Source organism: Camponotus floridanus, unplaced genomic scaffold (assembly GCF_003227725.1).
Source record: "Camponotus floridanus strain SB8 unplaced genomic scaffold, Cflo_v7.5 scaffold139, whole genome shotgun sequence".
In the NCBI taxonomy this organism is placed as follows: Eukaryota; Metazoa; Arthropoda; class Insecta; order Hymenoptera; family Formicidae; genus Camponotus; species Camponotus floridanus.
Window position 1 is genome coordinate 105,028 of NW_020229258.1, and position 13,679 is coordinate 118,706.

The 13,679-nt window shown below is 27.5% G+C and overlaps 2 protein-coding genes across 2 annotated transcripts; one reads left to right on the plus strand and one right to left on the minus strand.

Annotated features, from left to right (window-relative positions):
• The first annotated feature begins 1,478 nt into the window (after positions 1-1,478).
• Positions 1,479-6,415, plus strand: LOC105257127 (circadian clock-controlled protein). The gene is made up of 4 exons (XM_011267594.3): positions 1,479-1,682; positions 4,900-5,280; positions 5,540-5,689; positions 5,926-6,415. Exons 1-4 carry the CDS (start codon positions 1,622-1,624, stop codon positions 6,072-6,074), a joined length of 741 nt encoding a protein of 246 aa, XP_011265896.1. The 5' UTR covers positions 1,479-1,621; the 3' UTR covers positions 6,075-6,415.
• Positions 6,416-7,845: 1,430 nt separating this feature from the next.
• LOC105257203 (protein takeout) lies at positions 7,846-13,160 on the minus strand. The gene is made up of 6 exons (XM_011267707.3): positions 13,047-13,160; positions 9,652-9,692; positions 9,104-9,306; positions 8,768-8,939; positions 8,471-8,620; positions 7,846-8,363 (listed from the first exon to the last, which is right to left on the minus strand). The coding sequence occupies exons 1-6, from the start codon at positions 13,070-13,072 to the stop codon at positions 8,209-8,211; spliced, it is 747 nt and encodes a 248-aa protein (XP_011266009.1). The 5' UTR covers positions 13,073-13,160; the 3' UTR covers positions 7,846-8,208.
• Between the last annotated feature and the right edge of the window lie 519 nt (positions 13,161-13,679).

A 13,679-nucleotide genomic window follows, 5' to 3' on the forward strand; every position in this document is an offset into this window, starting at 1 on the left:
TGAAAAATGATTGTGTAAGATATATATAATGACGGGATAAAATTTAATCTTTCATAAATACTAACGAGAGTCTCATTATTACGAATCGTAGTTAATCACAAAAATTTGCAAGAACTTTGCAAGAAGAAAAGAGAATGTAAATGATTAGCGGGAAACGATTTGAAGCGATAATTGTATGCACGAGAATTGTCAGTTACATATAAACATGCGTGGAAATCTTTCTATTTAAGTATAAAAAAATTAATTATTGGAGTCAATTCAACAAATCAATGTCGGAAGTTGTGAGGAATTGCCTGTAAAGAGTTCTTAGCGATTTTAAGTTAAATAAAATTGAGTAACTCTTCTCTCCGTAAAGAGAAGAACGTACCTGTAGATCGCAGCCCTGGTCTATGGCCTGAAAGTCCTTATTGACATTTTCAGCTTCAGTAACAGTGATTTTCAACGTAACTTTGCATATTTTATTCTTCATGCAGGTTGTATTTCTAACATTCTTACATATGTAACACTGTTACATATTACCACATCTTATTATGAATCTATATTACGTATTCGCGTAACTGATATTTATTATGCTTTTATGTTTGACAATCAGAGGATATAAACAAAATTTTCCTATATTCTATGCGCAATTTTATCTCAAATTAAATATAAATAAGATACAATAAATAATATTATTCAATATTTTATTATTATAAACAGAAATATGGAATAATTATCAAAATAAATGCAAATTTCGTACAAACAAAAATATATAAACGATGAAAATGTTTCGAAAATCGATTCCATAACTAATATTTATATTGATCTGATAATCTTACAATTCTATAAGATGGACGATGATGACACATATGAGAATGCAAAGGCTGTCACTCTAAATGCTGATTCTTAAAGATATTTGATAAATTACACATAGAATAGAGCCAATTTGTGTCAACAAGCTCAAGTGTCGAACAAGAATCCCCAGTCAAGTTAAGAGAAGAAAAACATTATGGCAAAAAAGAGTGTTGAGGAGAGAATCGCTGTTCGCGATAATGGCTTCGTTGTTAGATTTAAAATTACTCGCGAAATAATATCGAAATTTCCTTCAAGAGCGACCAGTCGCGTATATCCAAAAAGAATAATGCTCCGTGTAATAGTAGTAACAATAGTATTTCGAAAGTCAACGATCTCGTATTAAAACCGCGATGCGTAATCATCCACGCGACCGCATCTTGTCCTCATCCTTGGACGTCGGAAAAAAGACCACGTCCATCATTTATGAAGAGGACGGCGCGAAATTGTAATGTACTCCGAGGTACTTTATAGTTTCCCGTAATTCTCTAACGGATGTCGCGTGCGTGCATGTGTATGTCTGTCGTGCGTAAACGTGTGTCAAGATTGGCTACGGCCCTGACTGAGTTAAAAGGAGGCATTCTACCATGATAAATTCACCATCGCCGTCGTCCGAGTGGGGTGGTACCATGCGCGGAGAAAGTGCACTTTTCTTTATATATACACACGCGACGGGGCCATCGTACGCATTTTCGATATCGCTGTCGCTAATTGCGATCTCGTGAAAGAAGAACCGTACTAATCGCAAGCCTTGCGACCTCATATACGTACCTGCAGGATCGTCACAAGGATGATGCTGATCGGACTCGTACTGTTTGCGGCGTGGGCCAGGACTGCCGTGTCGGAACTGCGTAAGTTTACTTGTCAAGAATATAATTGATACGTATCCTTGGACACATGTATGATAAAAAAGTATAATTGATATCCTTGGTTACATGTACGATAAAAAATCAATAATATGTGACTTTATTTGTCTCTGTAATTTATATACGTGGATAATATTGTATTTTGTTTCTTCCACGAGTAGATAATCACGAGAAGATATACACAAGAAAGATAATCGGTGTAATTAACACAGACTTTTTTTATGCATATCATATGCTTGTATTATTTTCTTATACTTTCTACAGTGATTGGACATAACATTCTGAATAATGATATAGTTGAAAACAAATTATTTTATACGTAAAAAAAATTAAAAGTGTACAAGAAAAATTTTTTGTATTTATAAAACTTTGTTTTCGCCAAAATTAATTGTCATGAAAATTCATCGAATTATAGTTAGTCAATTGGCCAAGTTTCGATATTACTTTATGTATGAATAAATGTTTCTGTATTTATAAACATTGATAAGAATAATCATAGTTTGTTTTCTATCATTTTTTCTATTGTCGCATTTGTCTATAAACATATGCACAAAATCAAAATTTAGTAAAATTTAGTAAAATGAACATGTATTTAATGAATTTTTAACGTACGATTTTTTCCTGAAAAATTAGCATGCAAAAATTTTATTTTGTATATTCTCGATTTATTTTTGCCATTATCTTTTTCTTGATTGTTATACCATTCATTACAAGATACTTTATATAAATATATACATGCCACTAATCGAAAACATGTAATAAAATTTTTATATATGATAATTATTAATGTATATAAAAGAATTATCAATGTATATAAAAGAAATATCAATGTATATAAAAAAATTATCAATGTATATAAAAGAAATATTCGCGTGTGTTTAATCATCCTTTCTTAAGAAATCAATAATATGATTCAAGAGCAATAGAATGACTTTATGTTCATGCATATTATGACTCTGCAACATGTAATATGAAAACACATTACGAAATTTAACGTTTACAGAAACATTGAATGTAAGGTCTCTGTACAATTATATTTAATCGATACCAATTTTAAAATCATAAAATTATATATCTGGATTGAAGGCTATTTCAAATCATATGTTTAATTAAAATGTAAATTAATTGAAGTCATAAAATCATATGCAACAATCGAATTTTAAATCTCTAATTTTTTTATAATAATTTTTTAGTAATAATCTTAATAGTAATTTCTTTGCAAGAATAGAGAATATACAAAATATATATAAAGAGAATATATATATACAAAATAGAAAATAATAAAAAATGCACTAAACTCTTGCTCTTAAATTATATTCTCAATTTCTTTAAAAAAGATAATTAGATACACATTTATGTCTTTTCTATGTTTAAAATATTTCGCAATGAATAACAATCAAGAAAATTTACAGATAATTTACAACATATTTACATTAATAAAGAGTCATTAATTAGGATTATACTGTCAGAAAGATGATTAAAGTTATGTGCGAAGTATTGCATATAACTTTATATGTTTTTTTATATGTATTTTACATGCAATTTCCGATTAACATAGAATTTATAAAAGTATGTCAACTGTTATTAAGAAATCTCAATAGAAAATCCGGAAGTATTGCGACATCCGACCGGATAGGTATGCTTTTTACCTGGAACAATAATGTCGTTACTTTACATATTGCATACATGAGACAATATAATCTACAATTTAATTTGACACTTTTACTTATGGGCAATGGTTTTCTTGTCACCGCTTTAACTCGTGCGGTGAAATAATATAATCACTTTCTTGTTTTAACAAGAGAAACTTGAAAATGTTATTTGTATTTTTTTAGAATTTTTATTATGTATCATTATATCTTTCGCAACAAGTATATAATAATAATAATAAATACTAGAGAAAAGCATATTACTGTTGTGCACAAATAATTTACAAACTAATTTATTTAGTATCTGTTTAATATTATTTTGGAAAAAAATAAAATAATGAAGAACATTAATAATTAATTGAAAAATATAGAAATAAGAATTATTAGAATTATTAGAGTGGGGATTTTATATATCTACATAATGCATAAATGAAATAATTAAAAAATTTATTTTCTTACTCGAAGTGCAATTTTCGTTTTCAATTTTTATTGTTCAAAATTAAGACATTTTTAAGATTGTTATCATTAAACATTAGTATTTATTATATTATCAATATTGTATTTCAATCAATTTTATTTTAACAGTTTACGAAGATTTAGAAGAATTATGAAAGAATCCTTTCGAAATTTAAAATTATTTAAGTTATTATTTAGCTTACTATATTTAACTTACTGAATGTATTACCATATTTTTTATTGTTTAAGCTAGATCAATTTATCCTCTCAATTTATTCTCGATTTTTGCTTGATCGTTTATGTATGTTTTCTTCGATGTCTCACTGCGACACACATGAATTCACCGTGTATTAAGCGTCGATAAAAAAAACAACTCATTCGCCAATCGCCTTCGTAATTTCACTTTCTACTACCGTCCACTTTCGATTTTAGGCCTGCCGGATTAATTGACCAGAAAAAAGTCGCTCTCTTAGTCATCGTCGAGTTCTTATCATTATCGCGTTCGCTCAACCGACATCGCAACAGGGTGCAATGCCTGCAATCACTCATCGCCTTCAAAGATATCTATCTTTCTCAATACGATGACATCACTCATCTTGGAAATAATTACAATACACTGTACTCTTTAATTCTGTAAAGCGAGACTCTTTAATTCTGTAAAACTTTATTTTTTATTCTATAAATTATTTGAATTACATATTACATACAGCTGTACATTTATGGATAATTTCTGATTAAGATATAGTTAAAAAATTCAATAATGCTTCTCCGCATTTTCCTGAGAAGTCATTTTCGTAATGATGTTTTGATTACATGTAGGAAAAAAAATTAAGAACATATTTTTAACTTTCTCAAATATTATGAATATTGTACGCGCTAATATTTATTAAATAAAAATTTTTTACTGCGTGATTCAGAAAACGAAATTCAGATTCTTATAAATACGTGTGAATATTTATATTTATCAAATCTTTATTTTATGAATGTCTTAGTAAGCTATTTTTAAATTCTAGAGACTAATGGATCCGTGTTCCATTCATCAATTTAACGGCTCTTCTAATAACTTATTAAAATTAATATGCAATCGATGTTTTCAGCTCCTGGAGTAACATCATGTCCACGAACAGACAACTTGGCGGAGTACAACAAGTGCATTCTTAAACAGCTGGAAACTCTCACGCCTCTTCTCGTCAAGGGAGTGCCGTCTTTGAAATTGCCAGCATTGGATCCTTTGTTTTTGCCATCCTTGACGGTAGATAGAAATCTGGAATCCTTGAAACTTAAAGCCAATATGAGTCAAATTCGCGTTTATGGCGCTACGAATTACGTCGTGCACGATCTTAAAGCAAATCCCAACGATTTGACTGTGTCTCTCAAAGTCCAACTGCCTCACATTTATATGAGCGGCGAGTATGACGTTCAAGGAAGATTGTTGCTGCTGCCTTTAAGTGGAGTAGGCAATTTTAAAGGGAATTTTAGTAAGTTTTCTATGAAATTAAACTTATAAAGGAAAAAGTAAAAAGAGAATAAGAGGGATCTATATTAATATTTCAATAGATTAAAGTTTACATTATATACTAATAGATATTTTATACATAACAATTTTACATGAAGTTTGACAGATAAAAACGATATAATATATATGTGTATATAATCCAATACTGTCTTCAATAAGTCTCAATAATTTATTTTAATAGCGTCTAGATTTTTTGTCATCGTGTCGATTTTTTAATCTAGCTGACACCGAAGCTCAAGTAAGTGCACAAGGCAAGGAAGTTACTGATAAAAATGGCGTGCAGAGACTCGAAGTCGATAAATTGATTACTAAAATCCGCGTTGGTCATGGAAATATTAAACTGAAGGCACCTCCTACTCACACGTTAGCCGGTAAAAATTAAATTGTCGAAAATTATGCTCAATAATCGCATAAAAAACTTATGTATTAAGTATACTTGTTACAATACTTCGCTTAATTTTAATTTTCAACTCTTGATTTTTATTAATAATTTATATGTATGAGATAGAGACTTTTTCAAAAGATGCCTTAAATTTTGTTTATATATATAATTAGCTCTATCTTTATATTAGATAGATTTGCTTATATTTATTTATATTTATTTCAGCCGACGCAGCTGCAACATTCTTTAATTCCAATCCTCGTTTAGTATTGGACATAGCTAGTCCAATTATCGAGGATACTGCTGCAACTGTGAGTAAAGCTCTAGCCGCTAGAGCACTGAGCGTTCTTACTAAACAAGAGCTCGTTCCTTAATTTTTAAATAGTCGAATTTCACTCGACTCGTCAAATATAAAATGCGAATATTGCGATAAGTAGGCGATTTAATATAAGTTTATTCGCTTTTTCATCATACATTCCGCCAGGTTGGTAAAACGTTGAATTTGTTATCTCACCTCCAAAGAAAGCCATTTATTTAACCATGTTATACAATCGTAAAACATCGTTTGTTTTTACTTTTAAACGTGAAAAGTATTGAAATGTTAATTCATTCAACAAAAAGAGATACATAAAAAATATTGAAATGTTAATTCATTCAACAAAAAAAGATACATAAAAAATATTGAAATGTTAATTCATTCAACAAAAAGAGATACGTTACAAAGAGATGCGATACAAATTGATTAGCTGAGGCTTACTTTTTTGTTTATTTGATAATTTGTTACTTGCATCTTGTATATCTCATTGTTATATCTAATTTTATTAGACGCGATAATTAGAAACTATCGCATGTGCGATAATTAGAAATTATCGTACACATGAATATGTTACATTATTAAATACAACGGCACTAATAAAAAGTATTGTAACTGCACTTTTGCACAATACTATTTTGCGACGGTTTTTCCTGCAAATCGCATGTACAGAGAGTATATTGATTAAAAAAAAATAAAATGTTATGTACTATACATTAATTGAAATATATTTTCCAATTATTACATTCTTAATATTAATTAACAATATATGAAAACGTTATTGTATAAATAAGTCCTTCGGAAAATTTTGCATAATATCTTTCGCTGATCGATATCAAAGTTCAAAGTCCTAATTACCATATAAGTTCAAAGTCCTAATTACCTATGTGTCGTTAAATGATTTGTTCGCTCGTATTAAAAGTGAATAACAATAATAATCGTGAAGTATCAAAGAATATTGGTTTGAAGATTCTGGAGAAATTACAATAGTATTATTATATATCAAAATTATTTTGAAAAATTATATGCATTGTGCGATTACTCTAAATATATTTAATTCGATGATGAAATGTTATATACGATTAAGCACAATATAATCGTTACAATTATAAATTACACCAGAATGTTTGAACTATCATTTCTTTTCATTTGCACTGCATTTCTGTCTCTTTTATTTTAACCAGATTTAGGTTGTAGGTACTTGCGTAACTTTGGCACGAATAACAAACTTAATAAAGTACAATAAGCATGTTTTTCTGCGTGAAAATTTCGCAACATGAGCTTTATCATTTGATTATATTTAATAAAATTTAGTCAAATTTTGTTTTTCGTATATTTTTATATGTGTAAAATATGAAATCTTGCTCTCAAATGTATATTTTCTCTAAGATGCTATAAAATATTATTCACTGAATATGTATGTGTATATTTTATAATGTAATATAATCGTGCACTCAATAATTTTAATGATGTAATTTGATTAAAAAAGATTTTGCTAAATTATCTTTTTTAGATTTATTAGATTAATAAATAAAAAAAATGAGATACTTGAGATATACATTTAAGAATGATAAATTATATGATACTCATTTTAGTCTTAACTAATTGCCAATATATCGATTTAATAATTTAGTAGTAAGGTATTACCGATGTGATCAAAAAATAATTAAATTAAGTAATTAAAATACTTAAACCACTTATGCTGAAATATAAGGTAAAACTAAAAAATTAGTAGTATAAACTTTTAACAAAAACAACAATTTCTTTTACAAAGATAAGATTTAGACCTAAAGTAATTAAACCACTTATGCTGAAACATAAGGTAAAACTGAAAAAGTAGTAGTATACAAACTTTTAACAAAAACAAACTTACAAACTTTTAACAAAAACAATAATTTCTTTTACAAAGAAAAGATTTTTTATATAATTTGCGTAGCAATCACTTGTTGTCACTGTAAACGCAATTTGTGCTTGTGCATTATAATTACACTCATGTAAGACATTCATGTACCTTAAGATATACTATAAAAACAAAAATAAACTATAAGATATACCATAAAAACAAACATTAAAATTATCGTTCTTATAATTTAAGGATTCTTATAATTTAAAGATCAAGAAATAATTTAGATAGAGGAATATATAAATCAAATTTTTGGATAAAAATAGATTCGAATAAATTATGTCTATAATTATTAATTATCTGGAAACAATTCATCGTATGTGAAAGCTTCAGTGATCTTGTTCGAAATATTCGTAAAAAGATCTGATAAGGCGTCTTCCAGTACCGGTTTTATTTCGTCCACCAACAAATCACTATTTGCGTTTAAAACTTCATTACTCGCTGGTCCTAGTTTAAAAGGAAAAAATTAATTGTGATGTACTTGAGTTGCGTTATACTCGCTATAATTTTTTTAAAATAGAATAATATTATATGAAATAGAAATTTAAACATACCAAGAACTGGATCGCCATTAAATAAATTGTCAAGATTGATATGAGCTTTATTTATCTTGATGTTAAACTTCATTTTTTCGAAGATTATATGCGTCTGATTATTTCTAATTACTTTGTGAGATTTCAAAAAGCAATCGCTCTCATAACCCACTGCAAAATATATAACAAAGGTGAAACAATAAGATAAAAATTTTACAAATTATTTATCTCTCATATTTTTTTCTTTGACGATAATTTTATTTTCTTCATATTTTAACGAAAAATCGCAAAAAATCCATAGGCAAATGCAAGACTTACGAAAATTTCCAGTAACATTTCCTTCCCCAACTAATCTGAGCAACAGAATTTGCGCATTTATCTGATATTTTCCTCGAAAATCGAGCTTTTGGAAGCCGACTTTAAAGGTAAGGACTACATTGTTTGGGTCGATTTTAAAGTCTCGTATTTTAAATGTCGAAGGTCCAAATACCTGTTTTAATATTTTTAATTAAAATATATTTTTTTCATTATTCAGCGTGAAAAAATCATACACCTGATATTGCATTTTTACAACGTTTCTTTTTTATCTCAAAAGTTCAATTATTCTATCTATGTCATTTTATAGCAAATATTAACGTTGAACTTTATACCAACTTGTATATTCGTGAGATTAACATCAAGTCTCGCACCGGTGGGACCTCTCAATAAACGTATATGCTTTAGTATAAGCGGTTCAATTGATGGAACACTTAATTCCGGAATTCCTGTGATTAGCTTGTCTCGCAATTGTTCGATTGAATTAAATACACATTTATTTATTTCCGGATCCTTTCGACTGCATACTTTTATGTACGATGCTATGAAAATGCAAAATACTAATTTATAAATCTTTTCTACGACATGATTAAGGTACGTAAATATATGATTGCAACAAAAAATAATTTCACTTTTAATCTCATATTTAATTTATGGAGGCTATTAATTTATGGAGACTATTAGGCAATACGTGCATCATACACATTATTTGTATAGCTTACATTATCTGTTATATCAATTATATATATAAGGTAATTGTATTACTAAATCATATAATCTAGTTATAGATTTATAATTAATTGTTCCAGATATAGTGCAGTAATAATTATATTATCTACAATAAACAATTAAAGATATTTTGAAAAATATATATAAATGTTACTCACGTATCGCAGCGAAGGCCACACTAAATAAGGTATAAGTTAAACTGAAACACACACAACAGATTGGCATAATATATAATTTGAATTATTAATATTAATAAGCTAATAAAATTTTTAAAGACCAACTACTATTTCCTAAAATAGAACTGTTGATATTTTTATGGTTGGCTCTTTAACACATACGTTAGATTTTAAAATCGTTTATTAATATGACATGATCATATATATTAATAATAGAGTCTGCAACAAAATAATCAAATTTGTCCTTGATTTATGCAAGAGATATCATATTTTTAATATATTTTCCAAAGTCAAGTTTCTAAAGTCAAGTCAAGTTTTTCATTATTTCTTAACTTCAAGTTTCTATAAACATTATGTTGACAGAAATATGATTATAAATGAGATTCTATTGATATATAAAATGTCGAAAAATTTATTTCTTTTGCAGAATAAATTTATACACAAATTTATAAATTTATTTCTTAAAAATATCTAAAAATTGTAGCACGAAAGTAACAAAGTAATAATTTTAAAGTAATAATAATTTTTATAATTAAATAATAATAATTTTAACGTTATAATCATTATAATATTAAATTTATTAGCATTGAATCCGCACACTTAAATAAAAATAAAAATATTCATACCGAGAAGAAACATAAGTATAAGATGGTAAAAGATTTGAAATGTTATTTGTATAAGAAGTCTATTTGGTACATTACTAATTAATACAATATTAACTTATTCCTTTATTTAAGATATTTACGTCTTTTCTTTAAAAAAGATGAATTGATTTGATTGGAACGTATAAAGATAAAAAGTACATATTTGAATATTTTGAAGATAAAAGCCGGAATATGTAAATCTATGCATATTTAAACATTGCAGCTTCTTCTCCTTTTTCTAATGGAAGAAGCATGTAAACATTTCAAGAGAATAATACATATAACCAGTAAATTAAATCAATATTATGCAAGAAAATTACACAACTATTTTGCAATTATTTCCTTTTGAAAGTCTCTCGCGAGAATTTATCTGCTCTTTTCTAACAATGTAGATTTTAATCTATTTTCTTTTTTTCTACGTAATTATATAGAATTGATAAGAGATGGAGGAAGAGAGATAAAAAACAAAAAGGAAAGAATTTAAAAAGAAAGAGAAGGGAAAAGAAGAAAAAATATAAGATTGACAGATGCTAATATTACCGCTAAAAATGGAAAAGATAAAGAATAATCATAGTACACTAAAAATATATAACGAGATTATTATGACTTATCTTGAATAATAAAACCGCAAGTAAATATTAATTTATTTTTATCTGTGTATAAATGTGTGTGTGTAAATTTTAAAAAATATTTAGTTTCATTAAAAAGTAGCATATTTTTATTTAGCTATTTTTAAGAAATTCTTTTTTTCACAAGTTTAAAAAAATCTAAAATATTCTTTCTGTTTTTGTTTTCTACTGTATATATTTAACTTCATCATAGTTTTAACATTTAAGTATCAAGTTTGCATGATGGGTGAAAGCGTATTCAACTAAAATTCTGTTTCATGTTTGACACATATCAATTATTATAAATATGTAAGAAAATGCAAACGTACTACACGCTTAGTAAAAATATGATTATAAAATGTAAAGTAAATAATACGCTCAGACAGCACACATATCTAAAAAACGTAAAAGACAACTTAAGACGTCTTAAAGTCCTCTAGACGTTTTTAAGACATCTTTTGACCTTTTTGTGCTGACTGGATATGTATATTTAATTTGTACAACAAACGCAGTTGATTTAAAATGTAACATTTAAATTTTAATTGGCTCTGAAAAATTACAAATAAATATACATATACGTTAAATATATATAATGTAATCAAATGTCCTGTGTTAATATTGTTTATATAATTGTTTATGTAATTATTTTGAAATAATAATTAAAGTGTGATATTTAATTAATGAAAAGTCGCAAAAGGATTATTTTATTTGATTCTTTTATTCAAATAATTATAAATAATTTATGAGATGTTATCATGGTAATGTTTTATGCATACTGAAAGTAAATTAATATTGCACGTGTTATGATTCAAAAATAAACTATGAGAGAGAATTATTACATCGCAATTAAATCAGTGAATTTATTGAGTACGCGCATCAAAATGAAGGACACCCAAACAAAGAGAAAGAGTTTACTATTATGCTATATATTATGCCAGGTTATAGTTAACTTTTTAAACTATATAACACAATTTTTACTTTGCTGCACAAATAACCCACGAATCTTGATTTTATTTTCATAATAAATTAAATTTGCTTTAACAGAAAATCCGTATACTTATTTACATAAATTTAAACTGTTGTTTTTTTATATTAAAAAGAACAAATTTAATTATGATGAATAATATTATCGTACAATTAATAATGATAGTGTGATTATTTTTATATTGAATTATTTTTATTGTTTATATAAAATTACATGAACAACATAGAAAGATTACAAGAATAAAATTACACTTATCTACATTTATTTAATATGTATGTTTATTTAATATGTAACTGTTATGTAACTTATTTATATATCTTTTTTGTAAACATCTATCAATGCCATTAACATTTTTATCGGAAAATTTTGATCAAAGGTCTAAAAATAGATGATCAAGAAATATGCAGAAATATGCAAAATACAATCACAGATCATAAATATTTATTTGAAATATTTCATTATTAATTTGTTTCTTGAATATTAGGATATATATTTAGAAATAAAATGCGCAAATAATTCTTTTGTCATAATCTATAACAAGAAAATACAAGGAAATTCAAAATACAAAGAAATAAACAAGGAAATAAATAGAGTTTAAAATATAGCTATTCTTCTAAGATTTAAATTTAAATTTAAAACTCTCTTTATCCTTTAAATCTAATGTATAAATACTAGGACTTATATCCGAAATTATACTTAAAATTATGAATGTCTATGTGTGGATGTATTTATAAAAAACTCTTAGAATGTCAATCTAATATCTTTACACATTCATATATCAACACTAAAAATCACGAAATGGCCAGCTTTTTAATTATAAGATAATGCTTATTTAAAACTACAAAAATAGATACTACAAAATTTAAATTTTCTTAATATTTCTGTCATATCGGATATAATGCACAGCAGTAATATTAATAATTTGTAAAAAAAACATATTAGTTTTTTATCAATTTCTTACGTACTACTTTTTATTTCACAATTTCGACATTTATTGACTATGATTGATCACTGGTTGGGATTTTACCAACTGTTTTTTTTTTCTGATGAAACTATGAATTGAAATCGAATTAATTAAAAGACTGCGACGAGAAAAATGACGATGCTTAATGAAGCTTAATTAGGTCACAATTAATTTACCAAATACGAATGACGAAAGTGTACATAGCGGCTAGCTTGATCGGAGGACGATCCGAGGTTTACTGGCGACTCTAACAGAAGTTCAGTTGACAGTGACCAGGGGATGATGTGGTACTTGATGTTTTACCAGCGAATAAGTCTCCCAATCATGAGACTCGGTTAGTTGCGCTTTTGCATTCAGTTGATTGCCTCGTGCTACTTGTCGATCATTGGTCCACTCCTTCATATACAGCGATGACGATTGGACAACACGTTTCTCGATTCTTGCTTCGTAGGGAAAAAATCGCGACACCATCGATATCGTTCTTTTCACCCAGGTCACTCGTCCTCCCCCCCCACTTCCTCTTGCCCAAGATTTTCGCTTTCAAGTAGATGCATGAGCCGCACCGTGCGTGCTTGCCCAAATACCGCGCTGGTACCCTTTCATCTCGGGCGGGCTGAAAAGCGAAGGAAACCGAGCAAGGTAAACACAACACGCATTTCGAAGCATGTTCCGATCAGGTGTTAACGTTTCGTAATTCCTCTCGTTGGAATTGCAATTCAGAGAGTTTGCTGCCAGATAAAAGTCAGACAAATTAATTGTCGAACAATTTTTTGCCCATTATTAAAGATATGCGCAAAACTATTAATTAA